At 44.8% G+C, this 23,894-nt stretch overlaps 1 protein-coding gene across 1 annotated transcript in view; it reads right to left on the bottom strand.

Annotated features, from left to right (window-relative positions):
• The window catches only part of LOC311149236 (fibulin-1-like), a 58,093-nt gene that overhangs the window by 15,017 nt on the left and 19,182 nt on the right, over positions 1–23,894 (bottom strand). Inside the window, 2 exon segments of the mRNA XM_084186322.1 lie at positions 18,864–19,001; positions 20,114–20,259. Coding sequence (XP_084042448.1) covers positions 18,864–19,001; positions 20,114–20,259 — 284 coding nt within the window.

The raw sequence follows: 23,894 nt of genomic DNA, 5'->3' as shown, positions 1-23,894 counted from the left end.
ACTATCAATTTTTTTTTTCTTTTCACCTTTATTTAACCAGGTAAGCCAGTTGAGAACAAGTTCTCATTTACAACTGCGACCTGGCCAAGATAAAGCAAAGCAGTGCGATAAAAACAACAGCACAGAGTTACTTATAGGGGTAAACAAAACATAAAGTCAAAAATACAACAGAAAATATATATACAGAATGTAGTAAGTTATGGAGGTAAGGCAATAAATAGGCCATATTACAAAATAGTTACAATTTCGTATTAACACTGGAATGATAGATGTGCAAAAGATGATGTGCAAATAGAGATACTGGGGTGCAAATTAGCAAAATAAATAACAATATGGGGATGAGGTAGTTGGGTGGGCTAATTTCAGAATGGCTGTGTACAGGTGCAGTGATCGGTAAGCTGCTCTGACAACTGATGCTTAAAGTTAGTGAGGGAGATAAGAGTCTCCAGCTTCAGAGATTTTTGCAGTTCGTTCCAGTCATTGGCAGCAATGTTGGCAGCATGTTTACATATCTTTCATTACCCATCTCATTCTATACTATCTATTGCATCTAAGCCTATGCCACTCTGATAATGACATTGTTCCTCCATATATATATATATTCTTGTTCCATTCCTTTACTTAGATTTGTGTGTATTAGGTTTTTGTTTTGGAACTGTTAGATATTACTTGTTAGATATTGCTGCACTGTCGGAATTAGAAGCACAAGCATTTCACTACACTCGCAATAACATCTGCTAACCATGTGTATGTGGCCAATAAATTAGAATTAGATTTGATTTGAAGTGAGGCTTACCTTACTGCCATGTAGTGGGGGGAGGGGCACATTTATATATAAAAAAATGAGGGTTAGGATTATATCTAAGGTTGAGACCCTAACCCTAGCTTCATGTTCATTACCAGCTCAACCCTAACCCTAACTCTAACCCCAACCATGTCCATTCCCAGCTCAACCCTAGCTTCAAATTTTCATCCAGTCCTTACCCTAACTCAACACTGTAAACCCCAATGTGCTGCCATTACTCAAAACTGTGGAAACCTGTTGCACTACCATATCAGAGTACAGCTACTTGAAGTGATGTTGTAGTGGTTTTTCAAATTGATAGAGTCACTGTGACCCTGTAGGGGTCCAGATTTGAGTTGTATCAGCTTGAAAATGTGGAGTAAGTCAACAAAGGTTAGAAGTACATTGGACTTTAAGCTTATTGTTAATTAAATGCTGAATGTATTAGTGACTTGAACTCTAAACAGACGTGTTAAGAAATGTTTAATATTAAGTTGATTGTACTTAGAATACAGACATTTTGTAACCCATTTGCAGGTCTGATGTGGCTTGTAAATGATAAGTCTCAGGCCACTTTTTAAAACTAGGCCTTTCCAAAACTTCCCAGACTTTCCAAAAATCCTGGTTGAAGTATTTCGGATGTGGCACGGCTTGCAAACTATTACGGACTACAAAGGGAAGCACAGCCACGAGCTGCCCAGTGACATGAGCCTACCAGACGAGCTAAATTACTTCTATGCTCGCTTCGAGGCCAGCAACACTGAAGCATGCATGAGAGCATCAGCTGTTCCGGACAACTGTGTGATCACGCTCTCCGTAGCCGATATGAGTAAGACCTTTAAACAGGTCAACATTCACAAGGCCGCAGGGCCAGACGGATTACCAGGACTTGTACTCCGAGCATGCGCTGACCAACTGGCGTGGAACGCTGCCCACGTCCATCTGCAGCGGGCCATCCGTCGGCATAAGACGGGCCCCCCCCCCCCCCCCGCTTCTCCTTCACACAAATTCCGACAGCTGATGTTCTGAAAGAGCTGCAAAATCTGGACCCCTACAAATCATCTGGGCTAGACAATCTGGACCCTTTCTTTCTAAAAAATAGCAGCCGAAATTGTCGCAACCCCTATTACTAGCCTGTTCAACCTCTCCTTTGTAACGTCTGAGATCCCCAGAGATTGGAAAGCTGCCGCGGTCATCCCCCTCTTCAAAGGGGGTGACTCTCTAGATCCAAACTGTTACAGACCTATATCCATCCTGCCCTGCCTTTCAAAAGTTTTTGAAAGCCAAGTTAACAAACAGATCACCGACCATTTCGAATCCCACCGTACCTTCTCTGCTATGCAATCCGGTTTCCGAGCTGGTCATGGGTGCACCTCAGCCACGCTCAAGGTCCTAAACAATATTATAACCGCGATCGATAATAGACTGTACTGTGCAGCCGTCTTCATCGACCTGGCCAAGGCTTTTGACTCTGTCAACCACCGCATTCTTATTGGCAGACTAAATAGCCTTGGTTTCTCAAATGACTGCCTCGCCTGGTTCACCAACTACTTCTCAGATAGAGTTCAATGTGTCAAATCGGAGGGCCTGTTGTCTGGACCTATGGCAGTCTCTATGGGGGTGCCACAGGGTTCAATTCTTGGGCCGACTCTTTTGTCTGTGTATATCAATGATGTCGCTCTTGCTGCTGGTGACTCTCAGATCCACCTCTACGCAGACGACACCATTTTGTATACATCTGGCCCTTCTTTGGACACTGTGTTAACAAACCTCCAAACGAGCTTCAATGCCATACAACACTCCTTCCGTAGCCTCCAACTGCTCTTAAACACTAGTAAAACTAAATGCATGCTCTTCAATCGAATGCTGCTGGCACCCGCCCACCCGACTAGAATCACTACTCTCAACGGGTCTGACCTAGAGTATGTGGACAACTACAAATACCTAGGTGTCTGGTTAGACTGTAAACTCTCCTTCCAGCTTCACATTAAGCATCTCCAATTCAAAGTTAAATCTAGAATCGGCTTCCTATTTTGCAACAAAGCCTCCTTCACTCATGCTGCCAAACATGCCCTCGTAAAACTGACTATCCTACCGATCCTTGACTTCGGCGATGTCATTTACAAAATAGCCTCCAACACTCTACTCAGCAAATTGGATGTAGTCTATCACAGTGCCATCCATTTTGTCACCAAAGCCCCATATACTACCCACCATTGTGACCTGTACGCTCTTGTTGGCTGGTCCTCACTACATATTCGTCGCCAAACCCACAGCTCCAGGCCATCTATAAATCACTGCTAGGCAAATCTCCGCCTTATCTTAGCTCATTGGTCACCATAGCAACACCCACCCGTAGTATGCGCTCCAGCAGGTATATCTCACTGGTCATCCCCAAAGCCAACACCTCCTTTGGCCGCCATTCCTTCCAGTTCTCTGCTGCCAATGACTGGAACGAACTGCAAAAATCTCTGAAGCTGGAGACTCTTATCTCCCTCACTAACTTTAAGCATCAGTTGTCAGAGCACCTTACCGATCACTGCACCTGTACACAGCCCTTCTGAAATTAGCCCACTCAACTACCTCATCTCCATATTGTTATTTATTTTACTCATTTGCACCCCAGTATCTCTATTTACACATCATCTCTTGCACATCTATCATTCCAGTGTTAATACTAATTGTAATTATTTTGCACTATGGACTATTTATTGCCTTACCTCCATAACTTGCTACATTTGCACACACTGTATATATATTTTCTGTGGCATTTTTGACTTTATGTTTTGTTTTACCCCATATGTAACTCTGTGTTGTTGTTTTTATCGCACTGCTTTGCTTTATCTTGGCCAGGTCGCAGTTGTAAATGAGAACTTGTTCTCAACTGGCTTACCTGGTTAAATAAAGGTGAAAAAAAACATGCCTAAATGACTACCGACCCTTTGAAAGGCTGGTCATGGCTCACATCATCACCATTATCCCATTATCCCAGAAACCCTAGACCCACTCCAATTTGCATACCGCCCCAACAGTTCCACAGATGATGCAATCTCTATTGCACTCCACACTGCCCTTTCCCACCTGGACTAAAGGAACACCTACGTGAGAATGCAATTCATTGACTACAGCTCAGCGTTCAACACCATGGTGCCCTCACAGCTCATTACTAAGCTAAGGACCCTGGGACTAAACACCTCCCTCTGAAACTGGATCCTGGACTTCCTGACGGGCCGCCCCCAGGTGGTAAGGGTAGGTAACAACACATCTGCCACGCTGATCCTCAACATGGGGCCCCTCAGGGGTGCGTGCTCAGTCCCCTCCTGTACTCCCTGTTCACCGATGGCTGTATGGCCAAGCACGACTCCAACACCATCATTAAGTTTGCCAACGACACAACAGTGATAGGCCTGATAACCGACAACGATGAGACATCCTATAGGGAGGAGGTCAGAGACCTGGCCGTGTAGTGCCAGGATAACAACCTCTCCCTCAACGTGATCAAGACAAAGGAGATGATTGTGGACTACAGGAAAAGGAGGACCGAGCATGCCCCCATTCTCATCGACGTGGCTGTAGTGGAACAGGTTGAGAGCTTCAAGTTCCTTGGTGTCCACATCACCAACAAACCATCATGGTCCAAACACACCAAGACAGTTGTGAAGAGGGCACGACAAAGCCTATTCCCCTCAGGAGACTGAAAAGATTTGGCATGTGTCCTCAGATCCTCAAGTCTAGGTCCAAAATGCTTCTTAACAGCTTCTACCCCTAGCCATAAGACTCATGAACAGCTAATCAAATGACTACCCGGACTATTTGCATTGTCCCCCCTCCCACTCTCTGTTTATTATCTATTCATAGTCACTTTACCTCTTCCTACATGTACATATTACCTCAATTACCTCAACTAACCTGTGCCCCCGCACATTGACTCTGTACCGGTACCCCCTGTATATAGCCTCGCTACTGTTATTTTACTGCTGCTCTTTAATTATTTAATTATTTATATATATATTTTTTTTTTTAAGTTTTTACTTAACCCTTGTTTTTCTTAAAACTGCATTGTTGGTTAAGGGCTTGTAAATAAGCATTTCACTGTAAGGTCTACACCTGTTGTATTCGGCGCATATGACAAATAACATTTGATTTGGTTTGATTTGATTTCCTGCTTATTCCCTCCTGTTTCCAGGAATCTTCCAACCGGGATTTCCGTAAAATTTGGGAAAGTTACCAAAATAAATTACAACCCTTCCTGCAAGTCACATTATGCTGGCTTGCAAAGTGATGTGTAATTTCTGTTGGAATCCAGCCAGAGTTAGGATATCCAACAGTTGGAATATTTATTCACTCAAAACCAGCATTCATAATGACTGCCAGGGTTAGGAATATTTGGAAGAGACTACCTAAAGCAGGGGACACGTACATAGGATTGTTTACCGTTCGCCAGCCGAGAGCAATTAGCACCTCTAAACAGAGTGTCATCAGTAAATCTCTTTTGTGTTCACACAGCAAAGACATTGAAGTTGTCAGCCACAAAGCCTTGTTAAAATACTCCAAACCAAAAGGTGGCAGTAGCGTTGTTTGGCAATGCATGTCCGTATGTGTTGCTTAGTTAGCCAATGTTAGCAAGCTAGCTATCTGCACTAAAGTTGCTATTTTGTAGAAATCCCTTATTGATACTAGCCAAATGATCACAGATAGATAACTACCTAGCAAGAGGGCGAAGAAACAATTTAATTTACTCTCCATAATCCCATACTGCCAGTGCCAGCCCATAACCAAATGCTTAGCTGGCTAGCTAGCATTAGCATATTCGCTAGCTAGCACAACATAGCTAGCTAGCTAGCTAAGGACATTGCACTAGCTCAGCAGCTAATACAGGCAGCTGTTTCATGGAAACTAATCCATTGTGATTTCATTATAATGTCAATACTAGCTACAGAGGTCAGATAGCTAGTTTGGAGGAAGCATTTAGTGTTGTATGCATTGCATCTGTGCACTTACTTAGCTACCATCCCATAGTCTACATTGCATATGAAGTGTGGCTGACTAATTACATTTAACCGCGGATGTAGAGAGGAAATGCCCTCTTTTTTCCTTTTTGTTGTCACTCCTGTTGGCTCCCCCTCGTGGGGGTTCGTGATCTCTGACTGGCTCAAAGTCATATTATTGGCTACTGACGAGCATTGCGATTCTACAAGTGGAATCGGCTGGTTGGCGCTAGCAGGTCGGCACGCAGCAGGTACCGCTTTTGTTCTAGCAAGAGAAGGAACGGCCTCCCACTGTGATAAGTACATATCGGCAGTCTGTCGATAGTGAGATTCTCGGTGTGTTTCATGCTTAAGCCATTTAAACTGGAACAACCATTTCAGTAACGGATGCAAAAAATGTAACTAACTGATTGGATTAGTTTAGAAAAATTTGTTATTTATCTTTGTGTAGCATAAGATTAATCAACCCTACACTTAACCCCAAGCCTAATCTAATTATGAATTAATTAATTTGCCCCTGTCCCCGCCACATGGCAGAAAGGAAGCATGCCCTAGAGTTAAGGTGCTTTTGAGTAACATCGGAAGAACGGTTGAGGCTAGAAACACAACTCATATATGGGATCGTTCAGCAGACGCTCCCGATGAATGCAAGCCTACACGTGACCATGTGAAATTAACTCTTCACAGTGAAAACTTGGTCCCACAGACGACAAGGCCTTTCTTCCATTGAAGGTTTTACCTACAACCCTTACATAACCATGACCCCCCCCCCCCCCCGTGTTTAGGTTCAGCTTCCTGTGGCTATGGGAAGTGGCTTAATTCATTCTCAACATGGTCCTTCATTTTCTCCCTGCAGTTACACAAAAACACTTTATTCAACCCTCTGTGGAACAGTAAATTCTTAACATAAATACTTGAAACTCAGGGCATTGTTAAAGAGTGTACCCTGTGGGCCGTGCATTGAATTTCAGCTTCCTATGAATAAAGGAAGGGACTTAATTGGAGGTCAAAGGGGCATTTTCGAAGGATTACATTTTACATATTTGTTACCAGAGGATGGTCATGACCTGGCATATGAAATGTGAATTAAATTGACATTGACCCAAAAGCATTTTCAACCTCCATTGGACACAACGATCTTGAAGATGTAGAAACTAAGAGCCTTATAAAGAGGATATCGTTCACAATATTTTAGATTGACTTTATGAAACTGCCTGCCTGCCTGTCTGTCTGTCTGTGAGTGTATAGGTATGTCTGTCTGTCTGTCAACCCTATGACACTCGTCTTTTCAAAGTGAATGCAATGCATTGACAAAAACATCTTACTGTATATTGTGATGTTTTCATTTTTGCAAAAACATGACAAGATTGTGTTTTGAGGCTGATGCTGGGCTGCTCAGTCCTTTCTCAGGTACCATGCTCAGTTCTACTGTCAGCAGCTTACTTGTAGTCATTGATCAGTGAGGTACAGCAGCTATCTGAGCTGTAGATTCTAGTTGTTCCTCTCAATCATCCCATGTTTTAATTGCGCAGTCAGAGCAGTTCAGATTTGACACCTGAAGAGGAGCCTCATAAGGGCTCTGCGCGTCAGCATGTTTCACATCCACAGCACACAGAGTACTGTATCCTCCATGAAGGCAAGGCATCTACAGTGACACCTGGAGCTCAACATACTAGCTATGAACCTGAGGTGAAACCAAACCACCACAACCACATAATCACTGCAAACATTTCACTCAGTCACGAGCTGTGGTGAGGTGAAAGCCTAACCACAAAGCTAACAGGTTTTACTTTGATACAATCATATCGTCATTACTTGAGGTGCAAACCTGTACACATAAACAATGAAAATACCAGATCTCTCACTGATATCATCTCTCCTCTACTTTGCGTATCTAGTTCATTCCAGGATCTGATGGTAGGCTTACAGTACGGCTGAAAGCACTCTGCTCTGGTATCCCTGGGAGTCGGGAGCGTGTCGTTCCGTTCCTGAGGTAGCGTATCTGCCGCAGGGTGCAGAGGTGACCCCACCATGTTCCAACCTCCATCAAACACACAGCCGCACAAACCCCCTGTTCCCCCAGAACATTCCACCACACCATAAAATAGCCCGTAATTAGAAAATAACCTTAAATGCATGGCAGAAGAGCGAGACGACACTGCCACAAAACAAAGTGAAGCAAATGCCAGGAGGCATTTGTCAACCTCTATGGCTGCGAGGGCTACAATATTGAAGGGTTATACGTAAACAGTACAATTTCGGGGTTTTCTGGTTTCTACAACTCGGCGAGGAAGTGTATGACAAAATCCTAAATGAACGGGTTTAACACCAGAAACAAATGAAAAGTATGCGTCGGCCTCACCACAGTATTGTATAATCACACGCTGGCCGTGGTACGATGCTTGCTCAGTGCTGTAAAACCATTGGACAGGGGCCAGGCAGAGCACACCATTGCCCAGGCCCAGGCCCAGGCCCAATCCGCTCTGAGGAAAGCCTAGGATTAGCATACAGGCTCCTTGGGGACCGGACCGTAGGGCACGGGCCTGACTGGCCTTTCTTGTGTGTTTGGTATAGCTCCTGATCACAACCAACTGACTGATGGTTGGGCAGTCCAGCCAGGCTGTCTAAACAGTCCCTTGACCACTCCAAAGGGGACGTGAGCGCTGCACACCCCCGGTCTGAAAAGCGAGCTTGTGTGGTTTGGTATTTCAAGGTCAATTAGCGATGACTGAGTCATAGTTACAGATCTCTCCCAAATGAACCGTGGGGCCGTGCTGGACGCATGCAGTCCTTCTCCACTGTTGTGACATCATTGAAAAAGTTGCTAGCTGGAAGGAAAAGGTTTTTGCTTTTCTTGGACTTTCTATTTTCAGTGGTTGTTTGATGAATGAGTAACATTGATGATATAGTAGCATATGGGCAAATTTTAAGGTAACAGAATGATGCTGAGACAGATGTAAAGTTCGGTTACAGAATGACCGAACAAACTGCACAAACTGTCATTCAAACTTTGCATCTGTACTGTAATTCTTCTTCTTATTATTATTATTATTCACTCTGTCACCGTGGAATTGCCCATGTACCATTATCTTCATCGTGACCTTCACATCGTAATAAAAGTGACCTTATACAGTAACCTAACCACCGCTGAGGAACAGAGGACAGAGTAGACGAAAGCACTCTATCTACATCTCGAAACACAGCATTAAAACATCCAATGTCAAAGATTATGCTGGATTTGGTAGACTTGGTAACAGATTCCTCAACGCGTATATCCTAGTGAACGTTTTTTGGATCAATTTTTGATGAACAGATACGGTATGCCAGTATCCCCTGACACCTTTTATCTGTATTGATCAAAAAGACATACAGTTTAAATAAAGTGATAATAAATTAGTCAAATATAAATATTCAAAATAAAGCTGAAATACGCAGCAGCGTGGCTGTGGAGATACTAGGGAGGGATGATGAACAAGTCAATACAAATCAAGTGGAAAGCAAAGGGGAGGTAGAACATTACATAGCTAGCTATGTCTGGCAAATTCTATGAATACACAGCAAGAATCCATGGTGTGTCAATGTGTGTGTACAGTATGTGTGTGTGAGGGTGTGTGTAGGCATACAGTGTATGTGCAGGTGTGAACAGAGGAGTGCACATATAAATACAGCACATTCTGAAAGTATTCAGACCCCTTGACTTTTTCCACATCTTGTTACGTTACAGCCTTATTCTAAAATGGATTAAATAAATTTTCTTCCTCATCAAACTACACAAAATACCCCATAATGACAAAGCGAAAACAGGTTTTTAGAAATGCTATGAGACTCGAAATTGATCTCAGGTGCAACCTGTTTCCATTGATCATCCTTGAGATGTTTCTACAACTTGATTGGAGTCCACCTGTAGTAAATTAAATTGATTGGACAGGAAAGGCACACACCTGTCTATATAAGCTCCCACAGTTGACAGTGCATGTCAGATCAAAAACCAAGCCATGAGGTCGAAGGAAGTGTCCGTAGAGCTCCGAGACAGGATTGTGTCGAGGCACAGATCTGGGGACGGGTACCAAAAAATGTCTGCAGCATTGAAGGTCCCCAATAACACAGTGGCCTCCATCATTCTTAAATGGAAAAAGTATGGAACCACCAAGACTCTTCCTAGAGCTGGCCACCCGGCCACACTGAGCAATCTGGGGAGAAGGACCTTGGTCAGGGAGGAGACCAAGAACCCGAGGGTCACTCTGACAGAGCTCCAGAGTTCCTCTGTGGAGATGGGAGAACCTTCCAGAAGGACAACCATCTCTGCAGCACTCCACCAATCACGCCTTTATGGTAGAGTGGCCAGACAGAAGCCACTCCTCAGGAAAAGGCACATGACAGCCCGCTTGGAGTTTGCCAAAAGGCACCTAAAGGACTCTCAAACCATGAGAAACAAGATTCTCTGGTCTGATGAAACCAAGATTGAACTCTTTGGCCTGAATGCCAAGCGCCAATTCTGAAAGAAACCTGGCACCATCCCTACGGTGATGCATGGTGGTGGCAGCATCATGCTGTGGGGATGTTTTTCAGCGGCAGGGACTGGGAGACTAGTCAGGATCAAGGGAAAGATGAACGGAGCAATGTACAGAGAGATCCTTGATGAAAACCTTTTCCAGAGCGCTCAGGACCACAGATTGGGGTGAAGGTTCACCTTCCAACAGGACAACAAATATAAGCACACAGCCAAGATAACGCAGGAGTGGCTTCGGGACAAGTCTCTGAATGTTCTTGAGTGGCCTAGCCAGTGCCCGGACATGAACCCGAAAATAGCTGTGCAGCAACACTCCCCATCCAACCTGACAGAGCTTGAGAGGATCTTCAGAGAAGAATGGGAGAAACTCCCCAAATACAGGTGAGCCAAGCTTGCAGCGTCATAACCAAGAAGACTCAAGGCTGTAATCGCTACCAAAGGTGCTTCAACAAAGTTCTGAGTAAAGGGTCTGAATACTTATGTAAATGGATATTTCTGTTTTTTATTTTGTAAAAATTTGCTACAAAATCTAAAAACCTGTTTTTGCTTTGTCATAATGGGGTATTGTGTGTAGATTGATGAGGGGAAAAAACAATTTAATCCATTTTAGAATAAGGCTGTAACGTAACAAAATGTGGAAAAAGTCAAGGGGTCTTAATACTTTCCGAAGGCACTGTACATTCTGTGTGTGCATGTGTGCGTGTGAAACACTATCAAACATCAGTGTAGACCACCCCGGGAAGAGAAGGCGTTGTGTGTTTGGCTGTGCTGTGGGGTTGTCGGGTGGAGAAGACACTGTTTTGATTAGCTGTACTAATCCCCTCAGTGACAGGCAGGCATGGATTCCTCATGGGCTTGGCCTGCTCTGGTGGGCCTGCTGATGCCATGTCATAATTCATGATCATCCCCTGACAGACAGACAGACAACCTCTCTCTCTCTCTCTCTCTCTCTCTCTCTCTCTCTCTCTCTCTCTCTCTCTCTCTCTCTCTCTCTGCCGCGAGGAGGCTTTCTCTGCTTATCACACTATATAACCTGCAGATTTCTGTTCTTAGTTCCCTCCATACTAATACACTCAACCACAAGCTAGAGTACGTCTGAAATGCCACCCTATTCCCTATATAGTGCACTACCTGTCTTTCGACCAGGTAATAGCATAGGGTTCCATTTAGGAAGCACGCCTGAAGCCCCACTGTGTCCTTAACACCTGCTCTGACACACCAGGCCCAAATTCCACCAGCTGCTGTGAACTGCTCCATTGACCGCCACCAGCACATAAAGTACCTGACCAGTCACATACAGTGACAGACACTCCTTCATTCATGGAGCTAACGGACACAGTGGGCCTGTCACCTCCATGCCAATGACATCGTAAATAGGCCTTTCATATTTTTTTACATTTACATTTTACGTCATTTAGCAGACGCTCTTATCCAGAGCGACTTACAGTTAGTGCATACATTATTCCTTTTTATTTTCATACTGGCCCCCCGTGGGAAACGAACCCACAACCCTGGCGTTGCAAACGCCATGCTCTACCAACTGAGCTAGCTCCCATATTGTCTGGCTATAACTCAGAACCACAGAGGCATATTTCTACCTGCGTTCTAGAATGGTTGGAATCTTGCTGTGGCGTCTCAGTCTTCAGTCCAGTAAGTGCCCCATTGACTGAAGGTTTGATTTACTAAGATACTAGCGTCACCAAAGGTTGAGGTTTAGGAACTTGCCTGTGATGGTTTGCTCACTTCCCAACTCTCACGGTGGCCAGAGGGAAAAGTGTTGCCCTTCTGTGAAAAATATGCTACTTCTTCTAGTATCCATCCTTATCCTTATTCTTCTCCCACATATTTCACACGTTGCTACATTAGCCTCAGCCCCAGCCCCATTCCCACCCACAGTCTCAGCCCCATTCCCACCCACAGTCCCAGCCCCAGCCCTATTCCCACCCACAGCCCCATTCAAACCATAGCTACCTCTGCCTGCTAACAGGAGCATGACGTGAGCTCAGTCCATCCACATCATGCATTCACTGGGAGTGTTGTTAAGACAATATTAATCCCACTGTGAAAGTGTGGCCTGGCAGACAAAGTCAAACAGGGGGAACCACCAACACCATGGAAGATGAATGGAGAGACCACCACCAATCTGTAGCACGCCAAACACAAACACACACACACACACACACACACACACACCACCACCACCAACACATGCTGCATCACAGGAAAGCCCCTGATTCCGGACCCCCACCTGCTCCCCATGCTGTAGACCACAGAACCGCAGAACCCTTGTTTTTAAAGGGAGTAGCTCTGCAGTTCACCTGCTGGCTGCCAGAATCAATCATCCTATTATCATAATTTCCCTTCAAACAGACGTCGTCCTCAAACAATCTGCCCTAATCAGAAGTGCATGGATGACAGTGCAAGACAGTCTGAGTAATGCATACCTCTTCCTTCACTGTTTGTCTTTCCGAATATGCATCATCTGATGTGCCAGAGATGTTGTCTTAGTGATGACATACCACGAAGGTGGATCTACTTCAGCTCTACCTGCAGGGGCGTAAGACTCAGTAAGACGTCTGCTGTGTGGTCCTGGCTGTACGTGGAGCTAGGCTAGTCACTGGGCTCCAGGACATTGGATTCCGTGATTGTATGATTGGTTGTGATCATGTTTTCCTGAGCATTGAGGGGCTGTTGTGTTTGCACAGATGTGGCTGGCTGTCAAGGCTGTCACCCAGACTGACAGAGCTGGGAAAACCTCTCCTGTAACACTGATGGATGACTGGGGAAGAGTGGTTCAGCTCTCTTGCAGTGTTTGGCTCGTTGTATAGCCAGTGTGTGTGTGTATGGGTGAGACTGTGCGTCAGTGTGTGAAACAGAGAATCAACTCAATCATTCTCCCAAATTAGCAGTGTACCAAACTTAAATGGCTTACCCTGGTCAAAGCGGTCAGTCTATTAAAAACACGATTGGTGAATACAAAGGAGGATTTTCCTCTTGTTCATAAAGTAGATTCTTACGCAACTCTTACAGACAGCCTACACGTCAGCTAGCTACAGAGCCACAGAGCTACAGAGCTACAGAGCTACAGAGCCACAGAGCCACAGAGCCACAGAGCCACAGAGCTACATAGTTACAGAGCCACAGAGCCACAGAGCTACAGAGCCACAGAGCTACAGAGCCACAGAGCTATAGAGCCATAGAGCTACAGAGCTACAGAGCTACAGAGCCACAGCTACAGAGCCACAGAGCTACAGAGCTACAGAGCCACAGAGCCACAGAGCCACAGAGCTACAGAGCCACAGAGCCACAGAGCCACAGAGCCACAGAGCCACAGAGCTACATAGTTACAGAGCCACAGAGCCACAGAGCCACAGAGCTACAGAGCCACAGAGCTACAGAGCCATAGAGCTACAGAGCTACAGAGCTACAGAGCCACAGCTACAGAGCCACAGAGCTACAGAGCTACAGAGCTACAGAGCCACAGAGCCACAGAGCTACAGAGCCACAGCTACAGAGCTACAGAGTTACAGAGCCACAGAGCTACAGAGCCACAGAGCCACAGAGCTACAGCGTTACAGAGCCACAGAGCTACAGAACCACAGAGCCACAGAGCCACAGAGCCACAGAGCCACAGAGCTACAGAGCTACAGAGCTACAGAACCACAGAGCCACAGAGCCACAGAGCCACAGAGCTACAGAGCTACAGAGTTACAGAGCTACAGCCACCAGCCAAACGAACCAGAGCAGAGCACCACCACTGAGTTCCCACGGGGGGCCAGTATGAAAAATGTATTCACTCACTAATTGTAAGTCGCTCTGGATAAGAGCGTCTGCTAAATGACTAAAATGTAAAAATGTAAATTTTTTTGAATAAACCAAATCCTATAGCTGATCACGACATGGACACCACACTTCACAGCAGACAGTCACTGACCAAAGCCTCGTCAGCAGAGCCACTCAACATGGACGACTATGGCTAACATGCGAGAGCTGCATCCAATAAGCATCCCAAGGGTTTGGGAGAGAAGTGGCTCCTCACAAACAAGGCAGCAAGGTCTTTCATGTGGTAGCCATATAAAGCGCTCTAATGCTCAACGAGACACTGAGGGCTGGTGGGGGGAAATGGAACAATACATTTAACCACATGAATCACTAGGGCCCATGATTACTTCTGCACATATTCGTACACACACTCTCTTGCACATGCACGCACGCACGCACGCACACACACACACACACACACACACACACACACACACACACACACACACACACACACACACACACACACACACACACACACACACACACACACACACACACACACACAGCGAGACACACATATACACAAGCATTGGTCACACACATTCTCTCACAAACACACACATTTAACTTCTGAGGAGGGGTGACGTATGTCCCAAGTACCAAAGGTTAGCTCAACACACACACAATTATACCCCCCCCCCCACACACACACACACACACACACACACAATTATACCCCCCCCCCCCCCCCCCCCCACACACACACACACAATTATACCCCCCCCCACACACACACACACACACACACAATTATACCCCCCACACACACACACACACACACACACACACACACACACACACACACAATTATACCCCCCCAGTAACAAAATGATAACCACAAAACTCAATAGATGATATCTGTACTCTACCCACTGGGCACACACTGGTTGAATCAACGTTGTTTCCACGTCATTGGAATAGACGTTGAGAATTTACATCTATGCCCAGTGGGTATTGTGTGGTTGTTAGACTAATAATCTTTGTGTACACTCGTGTGTGGGCACATGTGTCTGCATGTGTGTACACATATATGGGTGTGTTTGTATGTGTGCAGTGTGAGACCTTGCGTGTGCACATAGCATATGAGCTGATGACTGCTTGGCCCTCTCACTCTCCACTTTGTTTACACTCTCTTAATCCCTCTCCGTTCTGGGAAGAGACAGATGTACGTAGCACAGGAGGTTGGTGGTACCTTAATTGGGGAGGATCGGTTTGTGGTAATGGCTGGAACAGAATTAGTGGAATGGCATCAAGTACTTTAAAAACATGGTTTCCATGTGTTTTGATGCCATTCCATTGACTCCGTTCCCTCCCCTCAGCAGCCTCCTGTGGTAGGTTGTGACAGGCCATCCCTTCATCCATCAGCACAGTGTGTATCTCTCACTCTCTCCTTCCACTGCCCGCATCCCTCCATCCTCCCATCGCAGAGCCAAAACAATAACATCCAGGCAGGCCCAACTATGTGTCATCCCCGGGCCCAGTACACCCCCGTCCTCCTGGAGCCAGGCTTCGGTTCCTCTCTCCCAGACACAGTGAGCAGCACTGGATCCTCACCAGACCAGTGGAGGGTAAAAGGATGTGCTACTACACTACAGAGGCTCCGCATGCAGTCACACCCACCGAGGCTCCTCTCTTCTCTGTTCTACAGCAACAGACTTGGATCTGATCCTTGGTTGAGTGGGTTAAGTGGGGTACCATTACCGTCTCAAGGCCTGTATAAGGACTAGTGTTGCAAAGCTACCGGTAATTTACCAAAGTTCCTGGAATATTCAGGAATTTTGGTAATTAACAGAAAATCTATGTCAATCTATTGTAACTTTGGCAATTTATACTTGAATAACTCTTAAAAACTTTATTCATATATAGTATTCATTTGTTATATCTGTGTCCATATTGTCCATGAGTTTCTAGTAGATAGACCATATGGTTCAATAATAAATAGCCTAATTAATGGAAAAAGCATCTAATTAATAATGGCATTATTTTAAATTAACTCTGCAACTCTTCCAACAATTGACTGTGTTCACAACTGCCACCAGTTTGACGCCAAAACATTGACAACAAATACATATAAAAATAGTAAAATACATAAAAGTGTGTAAAAAATATATAAAGGATATTTCATGCTGAAACCCTCCTATTAAACACCAATTGTATTCACTAAGTTGATGGTTTGTATATTTAGGATCATGTTTTACAGCTTTGTCATTACAGTGAGGGAAAAAAGTATTTGATCCCCTGCTGATTTTGTACGTTTGCCCACTGACAAAGAAATGATCAGTCTATAATTTTAATGGTAGGTTTATTTGAACAGTGAGAGACAGAATAACAACAAAGAAATCCAGAAAAACGCATGTCAAAAATGTTATAAATTGATTTACATTTTAATGAGGGAAATAAGTATTTGACCCCCTCTCAATCAGAAAGATTTCTGGCCCCCAGGTGTCTTTTATACAGGTAACGATCTGAGATTATGAGCACACTCTTAAAGGGAGTGCTCCTAATCTCAGCGTGTTACCTGTATAAAAGACACCTGTCCACAGAAGCAATCAATCAATCAGATTCCAAACTCTCCACCATGGCCAAGACCAAAGAGCTCTCCAAGGATGTCAGGGACAAGATTGTAGACCTACACAAGGCTGGAATGGGCTACAAGACCATCGCCAAGCAGCTTGGTGAGAAGGTGACAACAGTTGGTGCGATTATTCGCAAATGGAAGAAACACAAAATAACTGTCAATCTCCCTCGGCCTGGGGCTCCATGCAAGATCTCACCTCGTGGAGTTGCAATGATCATGAGAACGGTGAGGAATCAGCCCAGAACTACACGGGAGGATCTTGTCAATGATCTCAAGGCAGCTGGGACCATAGTCACCAAGAAAACAATTGGTAACACACTACGCCGTGAAGGACTGAAATCCTGCAGCGCCCGCAAGGTCCCCCTGCTCAAGAAAGCACATATACATGCCCGTCTGAAGTTTGCCAATTAACATCTGAATCATTCAGAGGAGAACTGGGTGAAAGTGTTGTGGTCAGATGAGACCAAAATGGAGCTCTTTGGCATCAACTCAACTCGCCGTGTTTGGAGGAGGAGGAATGCTGCCTATGACCCCAAGAACACCATTCCCACAGTCAAACATGGAGGTGGAAACATTATGCTTTGGGGGTGTTTTTCTGCTAAGGGGACAGGACAACTTCACCGCATCAAAGGACGATGGACGGGGCCATGTACCGACAAATCTTGGGTGAGAACCTCCTTCCCTCAGCCAGGGCATTGAAAATGGGTTGTGGATGGGTATTCCAGCATGACAATGACCCAAAACACACGGCCAAGGCAACAAAGGAGTGGCTCAAGAAGAAGCACATTAAGGTCCTGGAGTGGCCTAGCCAGTCTCCAGACCTTAATCCCATAGAAAATCTGTGGAGGGAGCTGAAGGTTCGAGTTGCCAAACGTCAGCCTCGAAACCTTAATGACTTGGAGAAGATCTGCAAAGAGGAGTGGGACAAAATCCCTCCTGAGATGTGTGCAAACCTGGTGGCCAACTACAAGAAACGTCTGACCTCTGTGACAACAAGGGTTTTGCCACCAAGTACTAAGTCATGTTTTGCAGAGGGGTCAAATACTTATTTCCCTCATTAAAATGCAAATCAATTTATAACATTTTTGCCATGCGTTTTTCTGGATTTTTTTGTTGTTATTCTGTCTCTCACTGTTCAAATATACCTACCATTCAAATAATAGACTGATCATTTCTTTGTCAGTGGCAAACGTACAAAATCAGCTGGGGATCAAATACTTTTTTCTCTCACTGTATATATATTTTTTATTTTTAAATCATCTTATTTAATGATTTCATATATTTTACATGTGATAAGGCCACACAGAGGGCCAGAGATTATTACAGACATCTGTGATCATTTGAAGTACCCAAAAGGGCCACTAGATGTCATGTGATAGATTACAAAAAATACTTGAAAGATACCAAAATTCTGGTAATTTACTGGTAAATGTTGAAGGTTTCCAGTATTATACCCTCCTTTGCAACCCTAATAAAGACTGATATTTGTCATAGAAATGTACATACGCACATGAAAATATATTATGCCCATCCAGACTGCTTGATATGCAAAAGTATAAGCCATCTCTGTACATTATAGACACAATAATCTGTTGGGGAGAAGAAAGGCTTTGTTGCTTAAGGAGTGGAAAAAACATGGCGGTCAGTAAGTGAATTAAATGGTGCAGAAGAGTGGGACAAACTGATGCCAAATGTTTGGTGGAGAAAGAAGAGAAAGCCGTCCTTCATTGGTCTAGAAGACAACCCAAAGGACAGCTTCCTAGAGGATGGAGACATGAAGGGCCACAGAAGACGTTGCCAGCTACCAAATGCCACCAGGGTGCAAATGGCATTAGAAGAGTTAGTCCGATGTACTTATGTCACGGAAGCATCCTTATGATGGAGAAGTTCATGCTTCTCAAACCAAAGCTTCTCTTTCTTCTTCTTCTCCTCAGCTCTCACATGGAGACACACACATGCGTTTGGTTTGTATATATAAAAAAAGCCCTTACGCAATGCAAAATTAGGTCAGAAAACCGCTTGTTTGAACATCTATCCAGGGAGGCCTCGGAACTAGTGATTGGCTGCTATTGTTATTTGGCCCTTGTGACTTGATGAGTTACTCAGACCTCAACTCAAGTCAAACGACGTATGGCCTAGCTAGCTGCATCCCTTCGCTCCTTCTTTCTTTCCACTCACCCACGATTACACCGTGCTCCTGACGCTTGACGATGTCGAAGGAGTTCTGGACATTTCCCTCCAGGATGTCGAAGACGATGTCGGAGCTGATGTGGGGGGAGGAGTGCGCCGGCGACATGGTTCTCAGGAAAACTATCTCTGTTGGAAGAAGATAACAATTAGAGACAAAAGAGCTTTACAGAGCTTTAAACCCTCATAATCAGGCTGGGATTGCAACGGCCAGGCTCGTGCCAACTTCTCCTCGGAGGAAGACAATAAAATGGGAGGCAGCTGAGCTTGGGGTTTATTGTGTGCAGAGGGGGTCATGACAGGGATGAGGAACTGTTGTTCAGTTGGAGGCCTGCAAGTCCTAAACACCCCGACGAGGAGCTTATGAGAAACAACAAGGACTTAACTTCCCATGAAGTTGAGGAGGAGTGCATCTGAAATGTGCACCACATGTAGGACTTAGGTTGTCTCGGTTTGAGATTTCAGTCTTGGAGGTGTGTTTCCTGACCCATTCCGCATTTGGTTAATGATATTTGTCCCCCATGAGACACTGTAGACGAGGAAGCCTATTTCACGTTTTCAAAATTCCCAGAATCAATCTAAGAAATCTCAAGAAATCTGTAATAAATGTTTACGTTTTTGCTGAGGATGTTCTCGTTGTGCAATTTTACATCTAACTAAGATGTTTGGTGCAGTATTTCTCAAGAGAGCAATCACCGCAGCTGTTCATCCCATGTTAGTGGACAAATGGAGATCGTCAAATCAAAACCCAACATTAATTTACCCATTGTGACGCATGGATGTTCCAAACTCCGTTTTAGACGAGACTGACTTTATGACCAAAATTATCCCATTTACACTTTGTAGTCAATTTTGACACTAGAATAACTGTTTCTGACTCATATTGATGTCACATAGGCCATTTTCAAAGGGATTAGTTGCTTTTGAAAGGCAGTCGTTCTTTAAGCATTAGCTGATTTTGGGCAAGTAAGTAAGTAGCCTTGCAAGAGCCTTGGATTTTGCCAGCCGAAACAGCTCATTATGAAGCGTGAGGCAGCTTGATGTATAAGCACACCCCCTGGACAGGAGGCTAGTCTATCCCATGGACTTTTTTGGGCAAGATGTTTTGGACATCAAGGTAACATAAAAAGGAATATACTTACAAGTATGTTTTCACATAACATGCTGGCAGTGAAAAAAACATTTGATGTGATAAAAAGTGTGATGTAATCTAAATAAGTGCATGAGAGATCGCCCCCTACCTTCTGGCCTGGTGAACTCCCTGAAGGTAGGCATGGAAATGAAGGTGTGGGAGATGGAGTGTACAGGGTCCAGGACACAGCTGATGTCATTGGGCTGGCACGACTTCACACAGCGGACGGTGTCTGAGCGCTCGACCCTTGCCCTGCTGAGAGAGGACACATTTAAGTCATTTAGCAGACGCTCTTATCCAGAGCGACTTACAGGAGCAATTAGGGTTAAGTGCCTTGCTCAAGGGCACATCGGCAGATTTTTCACCTAGTCGGCTCGGGGATTAGAACCAGCGACCTTTCGGTTACTGGCACAACGCTCTTACCCACTAAGCTACCTGACACACACACATGCACACACCCACACAAACTCTGACCTTTAGGGAGAGATTATAAAAAGCCTTAGGCACAAACCGCCTTCAGTTCCTCCCCTGAAGCTCACAATGACAGGGCATCCTATTCCAAGGGAGAAGTATACTGCACAATCAAGAACACAGCAGGCAACAACCGCAACACAAACACAATCTGTCCAACTACAGCGGGGAGGCTGGAGAAAGTATTCTACATCAAAAACATCAGTACTGTATCTGGCTAGCAAGAATGATAAAACAACGACGGCCAAAGATCACACAGTAGCCAGAGTGTAGCTGGCTAGTGGAGGCTCTGGTTGCCATTGATTGTTTGGTTTCTGATGCAGTGGTTGTGTTGTGTGGGGAGAAGAGAAGTGAAATATGAAATACTACGAGGAGATGGGAAAATATTTGGATTTGTTGAGCGTGTCCCCGGCTTCGTATCCGATAATCTCTTGAGGAGAATTTATGGGACGAGGGGGGTTCTAAAAGTCTCCTAAATTGTGAAGAACATGACTAGACAACTCCCAGAGCGCTCCGAGCTGCTCTCATCCCATTATTTAAGACTCTGTTTATTTCACAATCTAATCAGTGGCAGCTTAGGGTGAGGGGAGACCCCGCTGAAACAAATGCCACCCACCCACATACCTACAGCTACAGGACCGCTACGCTGCCAGGAACCTGTCCTGGAATCTGAGAGGAACTGCTTCTCTGCAGGCTTTCACCCCCAAGCACCAGGGACAGAGACCCCTATTTAAATCATCATTGCCCTGGGGAGGTCCTGGTTATGAAACATATCAAGACAAATTCTACAACTCAACATCAGCCATAATCTCCTCCGCTTGGTGGGGCGTGAGGTTGTGCCATGCTCTACCGAACGAACTCTGCTTCTCCATGAGTCTAAACAGACAAGATACCGTACATGCAGCTTATACAGTTGATAATGTCTGGTGTGGATGGGCTTCAAACGGAAGGTAACGCAAGGTAATGCCAACAGACAAGTAGCTGGCCAGTGCATACATGATTTGGCTCTGGTTTCCAAGAGTAACATGTATAGGGTACAGTGAACGTCCACCACTGCTCCAGTGTAATGTATAATATAGCTACATCATGACTCATTGTCAATGCCTCTCTGTCTCTCCTTGTGGGACCTATAAGCTGCAGCTCAACCCCAGGCCAGAACCCGGCTCGGGTTGCACAGCTCCTTTCATGGAGAGAGGGGAGAAGCCCCTAACAAAAAGTCAAGCCGCTGCTGGGTAGGGGCTTGTAATTAGCAATTAGCGCCTGGGTACAAGTTTTGCTTTGGTCCCGGCCAAAGCCACAAATGTTCTTCTAGTTTATAATACCTCGGCCTGCAGCAGCAGTGAGACGAGAGAGCAGGCCCTGGAAGATTGGGCGAACGCTCTGCTCCGCTAGGCCACGGAGTGAATTTACAAGATTATGATGACCCAGGGTGAACTGGCCCTCTCACAGAGCGGGGTACATCAAAGACTAGACAGCAAGTAGAGAGAAGGGCTAATTATGCCCTTTGTGTGTGTGTGTGTGTGTGTGTGTATGTGTGTGTGTGTGTGTGTGTGTGTGTGTGTGTGTGTGTGTGTGGGTGGGTGGGTGCCACAGGAGGGCCATTGCATTCCCCTGTCCTCTCATCTCTCTCTTCACCTCACGTGGCCCAGAGAGACCCAGCCCTACAGAAAAAAACCAATACTTCAAGACCAGAAAGAAAAACAGACTGTTGGATGGAATGGAAGTCCTCTGGTCAAGCGCTGCAAAGTCCTTTTATTTTTTGGGTAATTATTATTTATAGTCGGCAGATTGATAACGCCCCAACACAAACACTGCAGGGCATCGTTCATTCTCCGAGCGGTGATGTTGCGCCGCCACAAATTGTTCAGACCACCGGCCAGAACCCAGATCCCAATAACTCACTGTCAGAGTAGAGAAAAAAACGAATTGTGCTTTACAGATGTAGGATCTTCATTTGAGCCAGTTTTCTACAGAAGGAAACTAATCTTGCAGCAACAGGAAATGTGAATTATTGTGTGGATTATAATTAATTGACATTTTTGAAGGGGTTGATACATTTTTCATAAGGGAAAATCAAGTCTGAAATCTCAAAGTGGAAATTACAAACTTCAGAAGCCTTTTTAAACCTCAAATACACTACAGGTTTTAGATTTCCTGAGTTGTAGAAAAGTTATCCTGCAACAGGGTGATCAAATTAAAATCCTTCATCTGTAGCTGTGCACAGACCACCATGTTTTTATTTTTAAGGATGTCCCGACTAGACAGGTGTATCCTTACTGCCCTGACAGGTCAGGAGAAACCTGGGACCCATGGATGAATTTACAGTTATTGTAAGACGCAGCCCAGACAGGCTCTGACTAGTGGCCTAACAGCATGTTAGGCTATTTATACTCTTTCTCTGTACCTCGCATATTTCCAAGTCTTCCACGACTGCATCCTTCGCCTGTCACTTACTCTGGCTTGCCTTTGAGTCACTGTCTGCTTGGTTTTACACCCTCAGTATGCAGTGGAATATATCTGTGCATTTCACATTATTCCTAAAATATCAAGTAGTCTAGGTCAGGATGTGAGACCACATTAGAAGGATGTGGATCCACCAATTAACTGCTTCCACCAAATCAACCATTACTTGACAGTGCTAATATGCTATTTCATATGCTATTTAAAACACTGATACTCACCTACTGGAATATCACAGTTCTATTCAACAGATGTACCTATGCCACTGAAAATACGTTTTCACAAACCACATAATCTTACCCCAAACATTAAGTGCATACTTGCTTTACAGGTCATAGTTCCCCCAGCTATGTATTACTGAAATAAAAAATTCTATCTCTGGTGCTGTCCACAAAACATATGTTAAAAAAATGTGTCAGAATTGAACGTCTATTGTGTCTATTCCAATTTTAATACAAAACATTTCATTAAACAAATCAACCATTAGATAATGTTGGACTACAACTACACCATGCAAATGATAATTCACATACAGTAATCAATTGGCATCCCCAGGCCACTACCTCAATACCCTGCCCTAGAGTGCCACCTAGCGGCTATTCCAACAGAGTACATTACATTTTGCCTATTTTGCGGGCCTATACTTGGAATAGCTACAGTAATCAAAAAACCACAATAAGACCAAAAACAAGGACACAAATTACAGAAAAATGCTGCTTCTGGTCTATGTCAACTGTGTATGAGCTTGCTTATCATGGAAGTGTTTGCTCTTTTTTGGCTGTTATTGTTGTTACTCTATGCTACTCCCCTCTACTCGGGGATGGCGTTATAGGGTAGGATGGGCTGCTCCTGGACAACAAACACCAGGACTTTGGCTAGGTAGGTGCTGGTGGTGCCGTAACGCAGCAGTCTCATCTCCAGAGACAGCTCAAAGTCCTGCGGCTCTGTGATGGGCCTCG

Source organism: Coregonus lavaretus (genome assembly GCF_964263955.1).
Source record: "Coregonus lavaretus genome assembly, chromosome: 21".
NCBI classification, from domain to species: domain Eukaryota; kingdom Metazoa; phylum Chordata; class Actinopteri; order Salmoniformes; family Salmonidae; genus Coregonus; species Coregonus lavaretus.
The sequence above is the reverse complement of the archived record's forward strand: the minus strand, read 5'-3'. Positions and strand labels throughout refer to the sequence as shown.